Here is an 18,744-nt window from a genome sequence, read left to right as displayed (position 1 = left end):
CATTGCTGTGTCGATTTTTTTCCAAAAAATAAAAAAAATAAATAAAAAATAAACAGCTCTCTGTCGATCAATGAAGCTGCACTAAATTTAAACTGAAACAACATTAATGACAATCTTAAATGCATCTGACTTCATTAGCATCTACCAACAATTAAATTACACTGTATAAATATGCCGAATCTCGGGATTTTTAGGTATTGTTGCATGGCGTGTGTTGTGCACGCAGAGAATGCGTAGAGTGTGAAATAAAATAGTCTGGTTTCGATTAATCAAAAGGATTAGAGGTTTATTTCTTCCTCACTGAAACCGTACATTATAAAATATGTGTAATTTAACGATAGTTTTTCATGCATTAATAGCGCTCACCAGCATGACTGCATCATTTTGGTAACTGTCTCAAAAAACCTTTAACATTATCCCAATTAAACTGCAATTTATAAGAAACAAATTTTTATTTAAGTCTTACACCGATGGTGTCCAATAAATGATTAGTAATAATAGTGCTTACTTGTATTGACGTAGTAAATTAATCTCCATTGCTTAAAAACTTCATATTTGTCCTTTTCCGACAAGTTTTGGCGTCTTAGAGAGAAGCGCTTTTTCATGAAAAAACAGCATACAATAATTATTATGTGTACTTGAATTTATACGCAAATCGTTTGAATGGAAATGAATGGTTAATTTTACCATACAATCCTTCGCAGTTTTAACTATCTTAATACGCTTGAGTTGCTTAATAACTGTGTTTGCTATTATTTGAAATTTGCTACTCACTTTATGCGGACACACGAGGAAGGGATTAGTGAGAGATGCACGCGCAGGAGGCAGGGGTGGGCAGTACGCTGGGGGCGGCTCGCGCACCAAACTCTCGGCAAGGAGGTGACTTGAACAGGTAGAAGGGAAAGAGGGTATGCTCCGACGAGGGTATAAACGCCAGATCAATCCAAGCTGCTCCTCTGTCTGACCTGCAAGCGCCTCTCGAGCCCTCTCGCCGCCTCCACCGCTGTAAGTGTCTGATTTACAACAATCAGTCAATTTATTTTGTTTTTTAAATAGTTTATCATATTTTTCGGCAGTGTTAAATATCACGTCTATCTGCAAAATGACCGTGTGATCGTTGTTAAGTTTTCCCCCAATTTCCATGCCGAATGAATGTACACTCGGAGAGTTATTTTTCGTCGTTTGAACAAGTTTCAGAGGGGTGATATTTGCAGGAAATTTGCAAAGGTCTTCTTAAACACAATCTTTTTTCCAGCAAGGATTTTCTTGAATATTTTAATTTTCTTATTTTAAAATTCATGTCTCGATCTTTTCAATTGATTCGATTATGTTGTGATCATATCGTACAAAATTGAGTGAGAAGTTTTAAATACTAATACTTAAAAAAATATGTAAAATCACGTTCAGCGTGAGTAATTTTGTTGCATATTCAAGTACAAATCACAGCGGTTTGATTTCCCAAGAAGATATTATCTTCTTACAAGAATCTGCAAAAATTGGAAATTTAAGACAGATTACCTTTGGCTCAAAAGGTTTCGCTCACAGTTGACTTATTCCTGTAAACTGTTTAGCAGCTCGGAAATTGACCTTCAAAGGTAAACGTTTTGCCGCCATAAACGTGACACGTTTTGTCTTGTTGTTGAAAACTTTCCAATTCAGCTTTTGAAGTCCTACACTAAAATATTGTTTTGCGAGCGTAGGTCTTTCCCAGAATGAATGGAAATCGAGTTAACGTCCGGACAGGGAGGAGTGGGTGGTAGTCAGAAAATTCCAAAAGAGCTTTTATTTTAAATTTATTTATCATGCCTCTCTCGTGAAAGCACCCTTCTCTGCCGTTTTATGCGGAGGGGCGCTGATGAGCCGTCTTAATTGCCGTTATTATTTCTTCTCCTCATTACGACATCCATTGTGCCGCACAGCATTCCATATTTTATTTCCGAGTTTGTCATTGATAAACTTCTTGTTATGACGCAAATTCCAGCCTCTGCGTATGGCTCCACCGAGTCATGCGATTCTAACTATTATTCGTAAGAGTTCGCCACTTTTGCAGATTCATTAATGAATGCCTCCTGCTGTGATGCTCCATTGAGCTGGCTGCACTGGTCATTCATAAGTTAAAAATAGCAGCGGCCCCCAATAGGCGCGTTGTGTGCAATAATCGACAGGGCGTAACCACCTGTAGCTTGATATATTATCCGCGGGAGACTCTTGATAATAAATATAGGAAAAGACATGTTGAGGCGATTCGGCGTGATTGATGCGTCGCAATATAAAAATAAAATACGCCCTGGACCACAAGACATTCCGCTGCGCCGTTGCTATTTTTGCGGAAACCGTGAATAATGCTTGGCGATATGAAATTTTGAGCCGCGAGCAGCAGTAAACAGGCCTCGAATGCTGCTGGCCGCGCATAAAAACGCCGTGCTGGCCATTCCGATCAAATTGATTTACTCGTTCCAACTTTTCCGCCGTGGCCTACAAACACGGGGCGCCGCGAAAGTTATTGGCTGCAAAATTAAGTTGTTGGTGTGTATGCGTGGAAAGGTTTTGCAACTTCTGAGCGGAGCGCACTCTGCCTCTCGCTCGTGCAAAATGAGGTGGCATAAATGATCACCACCATGGAAACATTGCACGTGGGCTTTCAAACGTTATTTTCCCGCATGAGTTGTGACTAGTTTGATCGCTGCGGCACAAAGCCAGCAAGATTTTTGCGTCAAAAGTTGTTGAGATGTGTTGTTTGTTTCACTTTGCAGCCCTTCCAAACAGCAACTGCAGGGGCACATGCATACGGCGGCGACGTTGCTCTTGTTCCTGATGATGGGCATGATTGCGCCGTTTTCGTGCAAACACGAAAGCGACCTGCCCTCCTCTTTCAAAGACATTGACGGCAAGTATGCAGCCGTTTCCATCGACAGACCGGACAGACCGAGGCACTTTGTCACCGCAGACGAGCTGAAATTGTACCTCGACCAATTACGCACCTATTACGCCATGGCAGGGAGACCGAGGTGAGATAATCACGTGCCTGTAATTTTATGCATTATGCAACCGGGCGTACAGGGAAGCTTAAGCGGTTGCATAACCAAACAACTCTTTTCGCATTATTTAGTATTACAAATTATCGACGAAATCGATTAAAATCTATCACGGAACTCATCAGAAATTTTACTATAATAAATTCAGTAGAAAAATATGTATTAAGGTCATGAAGTGAAACTCGCTCTGATGCAGTTTATGAAGGATTTTTTAATTTTATTTTTTGCGCACTAACTTACTTTTTACTTTATCATTCTGAGTTATTTTTAAAATTTTATTTTGTAGTCATGTTGACAACATTTACTGCTTAAATGCCTGTCTCAAATATAAGATTCTAGGTACGAAATCTCATAGAATTTTTATATGTGATCAATACGTTTAAGAAATCTTTTTATAAAGCTAGTTTTGCACTTATTTGAACTGATTTTAAAATTACTTAAACATCAAGTGGGAGGTTGAAAGGGTGTTGCAGCTGGAAGTGAAATTATTCTTCGCAATTTTTTCTATTGACATTTTAATATAAAGCTCGATTTTCCTTTCATTTTGTTTAAGATTCGGCAAGAGAGATCCAATATTGGCGGTGCAACAGCATCACACTCTGTCGGCTGGGAAGTCCAGAGAATTGCACCACGTAACTCTACCAGAAGATGACTATGGAGATTCCGTGGGGCAGCCCTTTTACAGGACCGACTTTGCTGATGGCAATGATGAGGCTTAAGCACTGCTTGACCCTGGCTAGAATTCGCTTCTTCCTTCTGCTCACTGATCTCGCACGGTTTCTGGCGTGTCGCTAAATTTTGTCATGTTTTTCCTGACAAGCAAATTCAACATAAAAAATTTAAAAGAAAAAACAATTGAGATGTCATCTTTCGTTCAAAAGCTGAAATACTTTTCTTCTTCTAATATGCAAGATGCAAAATAAAATCATAAGAAAGTGCGAGTGTGAATTTATAAGAGCAAATAAAAGTCTCAGTCGCGGTAATTTCAGATAAACGCGGATGTTGTATGAATTATTTCTAGTAAATATTTTATCTCTAAATATTGTCCAAGGACTCGGCAAAAATGCAAAGAGCCACAATTGTACTGGAATTTTGTTATCGCGCACCAGCAAAATAATGCTTTAATTTACAAAATACTAGTGCTCGTGGAAGCCCATCCTTTTACGCAATTATTGTGTTGCTTGCGTGCAATCAAGATTTTTATCACCTATTGTCATGCCTAATTTATAAATTCAGCCAGCTGGCTGCGACGCACGCTATTTTTTTAATGAAGTCAGTCACAGATTTGCATAGCAATGCTAAACGAGCGGCTCTCTTTTGTGCTTTTGTAACAAGAGAAACCGCGCATCCTGTCATTATGAAGTGTTTTTGAGGCTGGAGGACACTCATACCTGTTGTGTTCGAGTTTTCTGGTTGGCATTTATTTACCGTACAATATAAAACGCACTTTGCATTTTGTGTTCGAGGTCGCGATTTCAGCAGGCCCTCCAACTTTGTATTGTTTGAGTGATGGTGTCAATAAATGTCTAGTTTATTCCTTCTTAACAATTTTAATTGTTTATTCATCTGATTATGATTTTTACAATGAGCCAGGTATATAAATCAGGAACATTTTTTTTCTGCAGAGTGTTTCGACGAAAGTAGTACATAAAATTTAAATAAACGTATCAGAGAGAGAAAGTTCTTTGTGTAAAATGGACATGCCAAACGCGGAAATAATTTAACATGAACAAGCAACAATTGCAAAGCTGCGCATCAATTATTGCACATCTCATTAAACCAACAAAGAATAGATTTTCATTTCACCATGCAACAAAAAAGTTATATCACATTGAATTTGCTCTCGTAAAAAACTGCGTCTCTCACGATCACGACAGAATGCTGTACAAATATTTGAGGCAGAAGATGACCTGCAGCTTCTTGTCGCCGTGCAGGTCCCTCTGCAGATAAACGGGGAATAAATAGTTGGCGCTCTCGTCGAAGAGAGGGTAGCTGGGCTCGACCACGGCGGGCGTGTCGCTGCCGAAGTAAGTTCGCTTGAGTCGGTGCACCCGCTCGTTCGCCAGGCCGTGCAGCACCAGAGGCACCGCGACCTGTTCAGGTACGCCGAATTGCAGGAAGACGTTGGCCAGCAAGTAGAAGGCCTTCTGCTGGCCCACAGGCACATAATACACAGGGTAGTGGTTGTACGAGGGCAGGAAGCCGCCCTGCGTGCGGTAAAGGCGGTCGATGTTGGTGAAGAAGAGCCGCAGCGACGTGCACAGCTCCTTGTTTGCGTAGAAAGACGGCACGTGATCGCCGCCGCACCGCAGGTGCTTGAACTCGCGGGGGTCGAGACGCATAGAGTTATGCTGGTACAGCTGGAAGGGAAGACTCGGCGACGCGTCTGGCTCGCTCTGCAGCTTGGACAGCACCAAACCGATCAGTTCGGCGATGTGTTCGAAGGCGCTCTCCACGACGTGGTTCTCTTGCAGAAGGATTTGAGGGTCGAGAGTCGCTTTCCTACGCGTGCGGTTCACCGCGGCTTCGGCAGTTCGCTTGGCGTAGTTGTTGGACGACTCCAGGTCCTTATCGTCCTCCACGGGGTTGATCAACGTGTGCCCAGGGCCCTCATCAGGAAGGCTCAGGTTGTAAACTTGATGAGTTTTGACGTCCAGGTATTCCGGGTGGGCTTCGTGGGGCTCAGACACGTTCAACTCCAGCTCACTCTGCGGGGTTTCACTGATCGGCTCGAAGACGACAGGACTTGTTGCGTCGTATTCCGCAAAAATCGAGTCTCCTTCTTTATCCTCGAGTTTCGGCTCCTCGACCTTGGATGTGTATGTGCTGTTCTCTGTGGGCAACCTCTCCTCGTGGTCGATCGAAACGAAGTCGATCACAGTCTTATTGTGGTCCTCTTGCACGTGCAACTCCGCGGTCGTCGTGCTCACTTTAGACGGCTCCTCCGTGGGCACGAACACAGCCTCCTCCGTAACACCGGCTTCAAAGGTCGAGTATACGTCGGTCAGGTTGGTCAAAGGCGAAACTCGCTCAGCGTGCAGGTGCAGCTCGAAATTTTCGGTCTCCTCGGCAGGCGCGACTTCCGCCACCGTCTTGTTGCTCTGGCTCTGCGGCGTCTCTTCAGACGAATGCATGTGTTCGTCCTCGCCCGTTTCGCCTTCGTGCGAGTGGTGTTGCTCGTCTTCGTGGACACCAACCAGATGAGCGACGAATCGTAGAGCCTGCACCACGGAAGTCATGATCCTGGGGATTTTCTTGCCACCAGGGTCAACCTGGCGCCAGGTGCTTTTGGAAATTAGCACGTCGTTTTCATCGCTGCCATACCAGAACTCATTCCTGTCAAGATCTTTCAGAGATTCGGGCAAGAGGAGACTGTGGGCACTCGCCAGCAAGTAGCCTTCTACGTGGTACTCCATTTCCATCGCTCCCACGAGACACTCGTACCCAGGCGTCGAAGCCGGCAGATACGAAATCGTTCGGTTCTCCAGCTGAAGTTTATGGACGTACGTGTTCAGAGAAGCGTGGGGATAGCCGCAGTACAGTATGTTTCTGAAGTGAGTTCTGTATATGACGTCAATCATGGGGAGCTGCTCGTACACTTCGTCGTTGTCGAAAGCGACGACGAGCAGGGTTTTGTCGAAATGATTTTTTGGGACGATCGGAAGCATGCTAGAAAATCCACGGCACATTTCTTCGACGATTTCCTTCTGTAGGACGTTAACAGTATCCGGCTTTGCGTCGGTTAAGGGCACAAGTTCGATATGCTCGACAACGACTGGCTTCTCTTCGGCAGCGATTTCTTCAGTCGAACCGGACTTGTTACTGTGATGAGTTGAATTCAGCCTACTCATCCATTCGAGCAACTTAAAATGCGGCTCGTAATGCTGGTCCATTTGACGCTGACGTTCTCTCCTCTTGGCGGGTGACGTGTTTGCCAGCTCGTGAGTGGTGGGCTGGAAGAAATAATTATTTTATTTTTTCCTCGCGTGTTAGACGTCGCAGCTGACAGGGTAAAACTAATCACCTGAAAAGTCACTCCTCCGAGTCCGTGGTGCCCCAAGCAAGGTGTTTGCATGCCGCCTCTCCTAAGAGGCACAACAGGTGGCTCTAAATATCTCAGGCGCTTCAGGTCGCTCGCCCAGTTGGACAGCAAACCACTCGAATTAGTGCTGAATTTAGGACCCAACTCGTGGCTCAGCAGCACGATGCAGGATAAAATGCTGCGACTGTTGCACCTCCAGCGCATCACCGCATTCGTCAGCTCCGCACTGGCAATCTTGGTCGCTTCGCTAGAACTGAGAGTTTGCCTAAATATAGCAAGAAAGTATTAAAAATTGTGAGACTCACGGTGGGTAAAGAACGCCTGTTGACGAAAGGGGACTAAGGGAAACCTTTATTCCAGCGGCAATATTCGCGACTAATGGGTAGTTCCAAAGGGTGCGTGTCATTTGGTATGGAATTTTTTCCGCTGTATTCGGCAACAGAGCCAACGCCCAAAGTGCGTCTCCAGAGTAAATTGTGATTTTGGACGAGGCCAGCGAGAGCGTGTCGCTTGGCAGAGTGACAGGAGGAGCTGCTTCGTCCAATGACCGCTCTTCAGGTTGATTTAAAAACTATATAAATATCACAGTTATTTCCACAATAATTGCCAAAGAGGTTTTATTTATTACCTGTTCAATAGAGGGTGGCCTTATTTCGCACACTCTGTACCTCTGCTTGGAGAAGGTTTCAATTTTTGAATAGTTTCTGATACGAGAATACTGCGTATCCGAAACCCATGGAAGGTGCGACCCCTTTCTTAAATTGTGCAACAGGTTCCTCTGTTTTGATGAAGGAAGCTTAGTAAAACATATATTTTTTATTACTTTATTAACAGTACCTGAATAGGAGGTTGATAACCTGCAGGCCACAAATTTGGGCGGCCGAAATGCGAGTGTGGATTGTACAGGCGTCTTGTGGGTCGAGGAGATACGGCAAATAATGGAGTTTCAGATAAGCTTTCCATGACCAACCCCAATGAAATATCCAGTGTGGTCGATTGCAAAAGCTGCAGTGACCTGTTTGGATAATCTTCGACTGAAAAAAAATAATTAGACTGGCTACTAATTTTTTTTAAGATCGTACTTATAGCCATATCGTGATCGTCCAAGTACCAGTCCATGACAAATCGTGCCCCGTGTTGAATGGCGAATAAGTACGCAAGGTTTCTTTGCAAATGGACATTTTCCTCGTTCATGGCACCAAAATTCTCGAGGAATCTCCTCGTGTCGTAGGGCAAGCGCGCCCTTTTCTCCGAATGTAGCAGAACGCATCGTGGTTTGCTGCAATTGTAATTTTAATCAAGACGCAGTTTTGAGAGGAAGACTATTTGCTAGCTTCAGGCACTGACCTACAACAAGCACTCTGTTCGGCCAGAATCAGAGGTCGCCATCCTTGGTCGAAACTCGCTTCGATGACGGCGCACGTAAGGGACTTGCGCGCCTCCTCACTTAGGCTGTTACCTTCGCCAGGTTGCAGAACGAGCCATTTGTCGTGCGTGATGATGTCGTTTATGTCAAATACTGCCTTCCGGGAGTTGTTTCTGTGCAGGAAAAACCATACTGGCTTTTAGCTTCCTATTGTTCTTTTGTGATATTCACATAATTGCAACTTATAGGGCAAGAACATTTTCGTATAATTAAAAAAATTAAAGTTTTTCTTTATTCTTTGAAATTGGGGACAACAAAATTTAAATACCCGTCAAGCAGCGTAGAGTTGGCAATAAACTTGGCTTTCCCGTGGCCGCTTGCTTCATTTTCCTCATCAGCTTCTGACTTGAACGCATACGCCAAGAGGATCAGCAGCACTGAGATCAAGAAGAGAACGCCAAATCGAAAAACCCGCCAGTGGAAGCAGTTTTTCTTCTTTTTATCCTCTGTATGGGTGCTAAATTTCTCCCTCAGGGTGTGCATTTCTCTCTGTGGCTTGATGCGCGAAACACAATATCAGGAGATTTTACGACGTCTCAGCGCAGTCAGCATTTTCTTCAGAAAACATTAATCTGGAACATTTGAAAGGCAGCTTTGGTTAATTCAAAGCGAGTCGATTGGCATTTAGCAATTATTAGCATCATGTGCAGCGCCTACACAATTAAATGTAAAAAAGGAAAAACACGTTCATATTGGTAAAAGGTCTGCTACTCAATCGATGGTCAATGTTATCACTTGCGTAACGTGTTTATATTGCCTGCCTCATTATTTGTAAGTATAGAGACAGTTAGTCTGCAGAGAGACCTGTTGATATCTTAAAAAATAGAGTCGCTACGTCGCTAGAGGTTACATAACGCGGATTCCGGACATTTAATGAGAGGAGAGGCCGTGTAATTAGCCACACGCCGTAACTACAGTTCGTCATTGCCACGCGAGATAATCGCACAATTGCTTTGTTTGTGCGCGGAAAATAATTGAGTGTGAAACGCGCGCGGTCTGTGCCGAGTGTCGCGGTTGCGTTGTTGCACCCAGCCGACGGGGAATAATAAAAATAAAAGGCGTGCAAGTTCACTCTGCATTAATCATTCTCGCGGTAAAGCTCAAACCGCCGGGGCAGTAGGTGAAAGGTCTTAAAAGGCGACAACTTTCTCTGCGCACGCGACGGTGTCATGTCATTCGTACGTAGTATTTTATCGGTTCTGTCACCGGCGGCGGCGGCGGCAAAGACACCCGCACTCTTTGTCCGTCGCTTCCGTTACTCTTCTGCCACTGATTTTTTCAGCGCATACTTGCTGCCAATTGACATTCAGTCCAAGCGGCTTTTCGCTCCCTTATTGGCACAGGTCCGCCTCCGGCCGAGCGGGGCTTTGAACCGAAATTATGTTTCCACTGTTGAGTCATTTGGTTTTTTCCAACCCACGAACTTTCTTTCTCAGTGATGGCAGCTGTTGCATCACATTTAGACGCTCGCACAGACCAGTTCGAGACGAAAAAAAAGATAATTAAGCGCCAGCCTTTTTGTTTCCTGGTGCTCCTTTCAATCGGCTGAAACTTAAGCTGACGGCTGCTTCGATTGGTTTGCGGTTTTTATGACAGCCCGACCACCGCGCAGTCAAAGATTTGTGATACGTCATCAAAGTAATTACTATCCTTTCAGGTTTTAATATTTTTTGCTAAAAAAATCACTTCAATATCTTTTTTAATTTATTCGTCCAATTTTTGGTAGCTTAAGTTGTTGTTTTTCTATTTCATGTGTAATTCATGACCGTCTGATTAGTTCAATGTCACAAGAGTATTATCTCTGAGTAAACTAGGTATATATAACTGTTTGATAGGCTGTTGAGTACCCTGCATGTATACTTGACTGAGCGTAATAAAACGATTACACTTTAAAATCAGACGATAATAATTACGTTTCAAGATGACCGAGTGAGTTGCAAAATGCTGAGAGCGGCCGCCCACGGTGACCAAAAAAAGTTGACAGCGTCGTCCTTGTCCTGGTAAAAACTGTTTTGCCTTGTATATAGCGTGTGACTAGAAACAAGGATCCTCTGGTCGCTATCAAACACGCATAGCAACATACGCAACTTATGTCGTCAATTAATCAAATCTAGCGATCTTGATTGTCAATTTAGACCGGCTGTTTGAAAGATTAACGGTCTCTAATTGTTACTCAATAAGTTGTTGGCCAAGCAGAGGGCCGGTGGGTAAAAATTAGCTTATTATGGTGATGAAAATCTAATATTCTTGGTCATGCAGTTCAGCAGGTGAAACGATATTATAATTCCCTCACGAACGAAAGCAGTGGTTCAATTGTCAAGCCAGGAGGAACCTTACTTAATAATCGAGAGAAGCGCCAGGCAATTCCGTCACACTTTATAACTATATACCGCCGCTGTCCCGCATTACAAAATTTCGCGTCAAACGAAATTAGTTCACGCTCGGCTATATGATGCATTCGCAATACTGGTATTTGAACGTAAGTTTTATGACGGTATCTTATTTTCACATTTTCGTTCGGATTGTGAAGGTCGCTTTGAACAGGAGCAGAAATTAGTTTTTTTTTTAAGTAGAAATCTGCGTGCATAAGAGTCCGACCGCACACCTTCATCCATATTGGCAGAAAAAAAGACGTTTTGAAGGGCACGAGAGTGAGTGGAGTGGTGAAAAACGAGATAGTTATTGTAATTTTTATGCGTTGAAGCTTGGAGCTTGGGATTCCCAAACAAATTCCGGGTTCAAGTTGACGGAAAAACCAGGCACCTGAAGAGCTACTCCGTGTCACTTGAGGCTAAGCAAAATTATTTTGAAACGCCTACTATGCTTTGTTATGTGTTGCGCAAGATGCCTAGCCAAGAAATTCCTCGCCTTTTGAATAGATAAGGAAAGTGAAATCCGTTATCGGATCAGCAAAATAACACTTGAATCTGAGTGTTTTTTTGTTGTGAAAAAAACTGGATAAAACCAAATTGCGAGCGCGAGAGAAAAATACTGTGTGTTATCAAATATTCTGGAGCACCGTCCTACTTACAAAGATATATAGTAGACCAGAATTTTCGCTCAGCAAACTGTGAATTTAAGCGTTGACAACGTTGTGCGATTCAAAATAAAATATGTGCCATGCTTCCGTTTTGCGAGTAGCGCGCACGAGCGGCATGCGCGAGTTTGGGGCAAGAGAAATATTATGGTCAAATAGATATGGTGGCGAGCGGTTCTCGACTCTCAAGTGTCGATTTGGTCTCACGCAGACGGTGAGAGACACGCTGGCTGCCGGAGCCGACCAAGTTCATAAATTATCCGGCTCGCAGCAGATCTCGTCAGTCATTCAACTGCTTTCTTCCTCAAATAGGAAGAACAGCGCAGCGGCTCTCCAAAATTGCCGATAATTGCACTTGAATTGGAGGGAAAGTTGTCGCGAGTTGGAAAAAAAGCGAAACATATAAATATCGAGTGTCCACCGAGCGGAGTCCTTCGATCTGCAGGTGTTAGGTAACACGGAGCTCGGTAATTTGAATAAAAGCTGCGAGTGCGTGGTGATTGGCGTGGCCTTTTTATTCTCATTTTCTCATTGAATAATAATTATGAAACGGGCCCACTCTGTCTCCGAGCAGCCGTTTGCGCGCGGCTTAAAACTCTTTCTGGCGAACTTTCATATCGTAATTGCATACGCCAGAGACTTGAACGCCTGCAGGCGCACAGGCTTTTTGTGCCGCGCGCGTCGTAGAAAACTGCAATTACATTCAAACGCGTTTATCACATCGCCCGCTCATTCCGATTTTTCGTTTCTCTCTTTTCGGCCAGCCTTATTCCACGGGGCATGTTTCTCTATGAATCTACTTTTACCTGTCGCGATTTTTATCACTTTTCTCGGCTGCTGCGGCTGACACACTTCTCGCGCAAGGGGCAAAATTTTAATCGCAGATAAACAAGGTGGGATTGGCAATGAGATCGATGGCGGAGCAGAGCAGAGCACTGCATAAATGCACTTTCTTGTTGCAGAATCGGCCTTGGTATTTTGTAAAAGAAGAAAGCGCGCGAGCGCATGCTCGCGTTTGAAGGAAGTAAAATAGAGTAAGTTCCACTTTGCATGCAGCCGATATGTCTGTCAGGTAAGATGATTCTCGCGCCAAACCAAATGCTGGAAGGTCGGTTGCGAAACGAGCAATCTGGCGACAAAGTGCGGCGATAATTGCTGGACGCCGATCGCGCTAATCACTATGCGAGCACCGGTTGCAATTCTGCAGAATCAGCGTCGTTCCAAGGCTTTTCGGCGTTTGTCAGCCCGTCGTCGGGCGAATTAGGGTTTTTAAGTTGCGAAACGACAAATTTAATGCAAATCACGTCGAGAGCAGGATGCGCCGAAAAAAGAGAGAATGGACCGGCGTACGAGCGGACAATCGGCAAATTAGTGGGTCACGCGCGCTGAATCAAATGGGGAAGTGGCCCAGCAGTGTCCAAAGGTGAGGTAGGAAGGAAGGCCTACCTGAAATGCGCCCGAGAGTGAGACTGCACACACGCTCACGCACTGCTAGTTTTGCACTGACTGAGTGAGTGAGACCTGCGGTGCACCAGCGGCTGGACTCGCTCGCTCGCTCCACCTCACAGCCAGGTATGTACCACCATAATATTATTCAGCGCGCCGCGAGTGTGTGTGTTTTTACATTGACGGGGCCTGGCTGCAGCCGCCGCGGTGGGCCGACAGGTTACTCCTTTCCCTTCTCCTCCCGCGGACCGGCTCCCACCACGCCGTTCGCGCCGCGCGTTGTGTCATCATCGACACGCAAACCACGTCACGTTGATTCAAGGAAAATCTCGGCAGCCAGCTGCAGCAGTGCGGCGGCACCGGCACCGGCCGATCCCGTCTCGCCAATTTCGCTTTTCCGAGTCGCCGGCTGGCCCTGAACACGAACGGTCGCACCCCCGACGCGCAGCCCTCGACCCTCGACCAGACGCCCTAGGTATTTAGGCTCTTTCTGACGCCACGCTTGTGCCTAATAACGCGCTGCTTTTCTTTCTGGCGGCAAACAGACTGACTGACTCACCGACTGGACCGACGAGTCGCGTCCAGCTTCGGGCTAAAACGTCCGCAATAGAACTAATAAAGCTTATAATACACCTAACCCCCTGAGTGAGCATCGCCTGCTGACACTGTCTAATTAATATTGTTTCTTAACAGTTTTAATTATATGCTGCTTTAACTTGTTTGAACAGTCGATATCAAAGTGACAGTGCAGAATTCCCAGAGTCTGAAACTGTCACTTTGGGATTTCTCAGTGATGACGCCGTGAAAGTGTGACAGAACGCAAAAAGTGCTCATTCTAGCGTGAGATTCAGCGCTTCTACGCGAGGTTTCGACGTTGGATTTTCGAATATGTATCGGTCAAAATGTCGTTACCGACAACCCCATGTACCTCTGCGTTGCACGTGCTGCCTATTACGAATTCAGTAGGCGGCATCGGTGGGATGTCAACTGACTTTTTAGTGTTGCGAGCACTGAGCACTTTGTTTCTCTCCAGTTTCGTTTCAGCTGCATGAAAAGTACTCGTTATTCTTGAAATTATTAACGTCTGGATATTTTTCCACCTTTCATGAATCATTTACGATGAAGTGAAAGCTATTAATCGATACATTTAGAATTCTGATTATTTACCAGGGTTAACAAAGCGAGCAAAAAAGGGATCGTCATTTTAAATTAAATCAAATGAATAAATGTCAGAATTAATTTTTTAATAGCAAACATGTCAAAACATGAAAAATTAATTACTTTTTAATGCTAATTTTTTTAAAAGTGCCAGACTGGTTGCTAATTAGCAGCCTTGCGCTGAGTATTATTGGAAACCATTCAGTCAAGATCAGCCATAATTCCGCAACAACGGTGCAGAAAATGAATGTATGTACACGGCGCAGCAGCTGCGGTCCGAGTCAATATTGGCGGCAACAGGTTAATCTGCATGGGTGGATAAAAACGGTTACAACGCTCTCGGTAATGGAGAAAACAAGAAAATTATCGTTACGTCATTAGGCAGCGCGCGGGGTTGAGTGCTTCTCTCGCCTGCTCGCAGCACCGAGCCGATTACCATAAGAGGACATCGGGATTCTCCACTCGTTTTGCGGCCAATTAAATCGGATCACGCTCTCGCGTCGATTTTCTCCCTCATGCAAATTATCGTCACCAATTATAATGCTACGCCGGTGGTGATTTCTAGGGTTTGGGGCTAGTTTTCAAATTTACGAGCGGGATGCGCTGACTTGTATAGAAAGTCCGAACACGCAACGCGTCGACTGCAGCCTAAATTATTGCGCTTTTCAATAGCTTCATTTCCGGCTGCACTGGAAACAAGCGAGATTTCCCGTCTATATAATATATATTAAACCAGCCCGCATTTGCTAGAAAGATGGACAGCGGCTGCATACATACCCGAGGAGAATGTATAATACCTTTCCTTTTATACTCGAATGAGCACAGATTATCTGAAGATTGTTAATTATGATCAAGCGCAAGACAACTCCACCTCTGCAACAGATATAAATAAATTTCAACATATTTAAAACTTAATTTTCCTGCACGCAGGCGTTGCAACCCGGCAAATTACTCTTCCGCGAATGGAGTGAAATAATAATCGCCGGTAAAGTACACTGGCCGTGCATGTATCACGCATGTGAGGCGTGAATCGAAAAGTGGTCCATTTCCCCGAGCGTCTACTCTCGTTTCGTGTTCGGCCATCGGCTCACGCACAACAAAAGCAGACTATAGCGCATAAAAAATCGAAACTGGTTGCAGTCCTCCAGGTATTCACACAAAAGTTTGCTGCGCAATTGCATAACAAAACGCTGCAAAAGACTTTTCTGGAACTTGAGACCAGCATCTTGGCTGCACGGCGGCCGTTACTCGCTCAGGAAAAAATAAACACTGGCACGCTTAAATGCGCCAATTAAACTCACTGCTGGTGTGTGGCGTGCGCATCAAAGCCATTTCTAACTGTCCAACTGTGATAATTCTGAGGAGAGATTTTTCACTTTTGGACTTGTGATATACGTTGTTTTTCCTAAGAGCTAAGTCACCACAAAAGCTGCGTCAGCTCTATAAATTGATAGCAATTAAAAATTCGATTTCAATGCCTTGACTGACATGTTGAAAGCAATAAATTTTTAAGAAGACGCTAATCATTCAATATTGAAAGACACAGAGTGCTTTAAATCAAAGTTGATGGAAAATAATCAATTGGAGTGTCTTAACTTTAAATATAAATGATTTTTCCGATGAAATAAAAACAAAAATTTTTATCTCTCAGAATAGTCAACTCAATTGTTTCTTGTGAGTTTGATTCTGTGACATTTGGCTTTATTGCATTAGTCATTTTTTTAAAATTTGTTTTAGGCTAAAAAAATGCCTAAATTGCTCCAACGGTTGAGTGTTTTTCAAGCAGCGAGTGCTTACTTAAATCGGAATTTGTTACGCAAAATGTGGAAATTCCCTCGCATGCAAGTCATAAACCATTGGAGTGATCGCGACGAGCCTATTTTCGAGAAACTACGTAAATACTATATTCTATTTTTAGGATTAATCATTAATTAGCTCTCTATTATAATGCAAAATTTAGAGTGTGGTTTTGCTTGATTCGACAAACATTATATTCCGATTCAATCGACTGACTTTTTTACTAAATCAAAATTTACGTAATTTCTCAGCTCTGCGAGAATTTACTCAGGTTGAATGGCAATGAGTGAAATTTTGAAAGGAGCTATAAAATACCATGTTCTCGTACTGAATTTTTATTGACAAAAATTCGCATAAAACTTAATTTAATACCTTTAAAATTTCCACTTAAAGAACTGTATTTTTTATTACAATCAAATATGCAAAAAATATTACTTAACATCAATGATGAGTCAGCGCAGCCCGCTGAACTTGATAAAAAAACGCAATCTGACTGAGTGCGAGCAGCATACACGCACTTGTCGGTAAAGGTCAACAACGCGAGCGTCGAAATTTGTGTCAACGCAGAAACAGACGCGCGAAGACTGACTCACCTCCATTGAAGGAACGAAAAAAGCTCCTTAATGAATGCTAATCGCTTCATCAACGAGCCGGTCCAATTTCGTATTAAGTCAGGGTCGAAAGGTTCAGGGTCACCTGTCTCCGCGAAAGGTGGTTGGAAGAAAGAGAAAGTAGTGCCAACGGAAATGCAGAGAGTGAAAACCCCGAAATGGGGCGCACTTCTCCGGGTTTTGAATCGCCTTTTTCGGCGGCGGCGGCGGACGCGTGGGTGCATCGACTTGGTCACGAGGGAATTAACAAATGGCCCTTTTATTTGGACACGTGCGAAATGGAAACTCACAAACGTCACAGCACGAATTGCTGATGAGAACATGAATTTATTGCTGTGCCCCGCGCGCCGAGAGCAGTTTGGGCGGGTGGGTATTTATTTTATTGTCTGCGCTCGCCTCCTTCACACACTCTCGGCAACAAAACGCCACTCGCTATTATGGACTACGTTTGCTAAAATCGGCTCGCGTACACACACACATAAACAAACAAGGTTGACTTCGATCCATTATAATAATCGACGGCGTGTACCTTTATTCAAAGCCCCTCGAGCAGAACAAAAAGCGCCGCTCGATTCTAACTACTTTCATTGAATTTTATAATAATTGTTGTGTTGTGCCGGAGCCTCATTCCAATCGAGGCGAATGTGGGCGAATTGATGGTGGTGGAGGGTCAATTTTTAATTAACTGCTAATCCTGCATGTCCTTTTTCGACCTGTTAAACAAGGTCTGATGACCAAAAACATCGTCGTAAATCGGAATACACGACTTTTGCGATCAGTGAACATTCATTTCCAACGCATTAAGCTTTATCTCTACTCAAATATGCACATAAGCAATCAGGTCATCAAAGATAAGCTTGGATTCATAAAAAAAATGTATAGGTGGACGTGATTTAACAAAAATAGATTTTGCTGTTGGCATGAGTAGCAAAATTTAGAATTAATAAACTACGTAATTTTAGTGTTCTCTGTATAAACTTTAATCCTATTTATTTCTTCACTTGATGAAATTAACTGTTATTTGTTTGATCTAATAAAAACTGTTGATATTAAAAAATCATCAAAACAAAACCACAAATAATGCTTTGACACTGACCCCGATATAAAGAGAAAAACATCGAGTTAGATCAACAAATCGAACGCCTGTCGAAATAAGCCAAAACTTTTAAGCATTGCTCGCACGTACTTTTCTTGCAACTTTGATATTTTTGTAATCTGCATCACTCAGTTTGACAATTCCCAGCAGATTATTACGCGGTATTTCTTGGCAGGTTCAGAGACCGAGCAATTTCGCTTTAATCGCTTCGCCGCGAGTTGTGAAGGATACGAGTAATCCTTCGAAAGATCGTTGAGCATTAGTTGCGAGAAACACTCACGTAATAAACATTTTGTAGAGTCAGGCGTTACACGTGTAAGTGCCGCCTAATCGTGACGACGCGCTGCCAAGATTATGACGATTGCCGTGTTTGCCATATGGAGCAGGCGGAATTCACCCAAGAGTGCTGATGCAAATAGCTATAACAACACTCACGCCTTGTGCGTCTCTCTCTCTCTCTCTCTCTCTCTCTCTCTCTCTCTCTCTCTCTCTCTCAATGTGCTGGGTTAACTCTTCGGGCTGCACCCACGGATAAATGGAAAAATACATACGTGCACTGCACGCCGCGTGACTAACTGAAAAAGCAAATATAGGATAGATAAAAAGCGAGCCACACCGCGAGAGCTGCATAAAATAAATATAGGAAAACGGTTTTGGCGCGTTTTCTCGAGCGCTGCAATTGTCTTGCTGACACAAAATCGGCACTAACACATTGGCGATAATGACCATCTAACCAGCAGATTTCTCTTTTCACGCAGCCTGCCTTCGATGAATTGACAAAAGACTGCATCTCTAAGCTGCAAACCGTAGGTGCCACTTTCAGCGTTTTCTAAGCATTTTGAAAGATGTGACGACTAACGTCCAAGGATCGCCTCAGGTTTTTATTTGGATATTAAAGGCCACATTATCGACTTTGATTTTTTTAATATTCTGATAAAAATTTTATTTTTTATTTATTATTTTTATATTTATTTTATCTAATTAAAAACAGCTATGCGTCTCCTTCAATGCTTCAATTTTCACAATATTTGCTTCATTTTCATTATTGCCTTCAGGAGAAATCTATAAAAACATAAACAAACCAACCTGTTCAACA

The 18,744-nt window shown here is 43.5% G+C and overlaps 3 protein-coding genes across 3 annotated transcripts in view; 2 read left to right on the top strand and 1 right to left on the bottom strand.

Moving 5' to 3' along the window:
- The first annotated feature begins 847 nt into the window (after positions 1 to 847).
- On the top strand, positions 848 to 4,583 carry LOC135948362 (uncharacterized). Its single transcript, XM_065497591.1, has 3 exons — positions 848 to 1,005; positions 2,754 to 3,008; positions 3,589 to 4,583. The coding sequence occupies exons 2-3, from the start codon at positions 2,782 to 2,784 to the stop codon at positions 3,752 to 3,754; spliced, it is 393 nt and encodes a 130-aa protein (XP_065353663.1). The 5' UTR covers positions 848 to 1,005; positions 2,754 to 2,781; the 3' UTR covers positions 3,755 to 4,583.
- On the bottom strand, positions 4,566 to 13,156 carry LOC135948360 (uncharacterized). Its single transcript, XM_065497588.1, has 9 exons — positions 12,987 to 13,156; positions 8,772 to 9,075; positions 8,425 to 8,616; positions 8,160 to 8,356; positions 7,915 to 8,111; positions 7,706 to 7,855; positions 7,383 to 7,648; positions 7,060 to 7,330; positions 4,566 to 6,988 (listed from the first exon to the last, which is right to left on the bottom strand). Exons 2-9 carry the CDS (start codon positions 8,984 to 8,986, stop codon positions 4,904 to 4,906), a joined length of 3,573 nt encoding a protein of 1,190 aa, XP_065353660.1. The 5' UTR covers positions 8,987 to 9,075; positions 12,987 to 13,156; the 3' UTR covers positions 4,566 to 4,903.
- Positions 13,157 to 13,292: 136 nt separating this feature from the next.
- The window catches only part of rols (rolling pebbles), a 29,815-nt gene continuing 24,363 nt past the window's right edge, over positions 13,293 to 18,744 (top strand). The window contains exon 1 of the mRNA XM_065497586.1: positions 13,293 to 13,461. The gene's annotated coding sequence lies outside the window, so the exon portion shown is untranslated. The remainder of the gene's footprint in view (positions 13,462 to 18,744) is intronic.

This window comes from Cloeon dipterum, chromosome 1 (genome assembly GCF_949628265.1).
Source record: "Cloeon dipterum chromosome 1, ieCloDipt1.1, whole genome shotgun sequence".
NCBI classification, from domain to species: Eukaryota; Metazoa; Arthropoda; class Insecta; order Ephemeroptera; family Baetidae; genus Cloeon; species Cloeon dipterum.
This window is presented reverse-complemented; position numbering and strand designations above follow the sequence as displayed.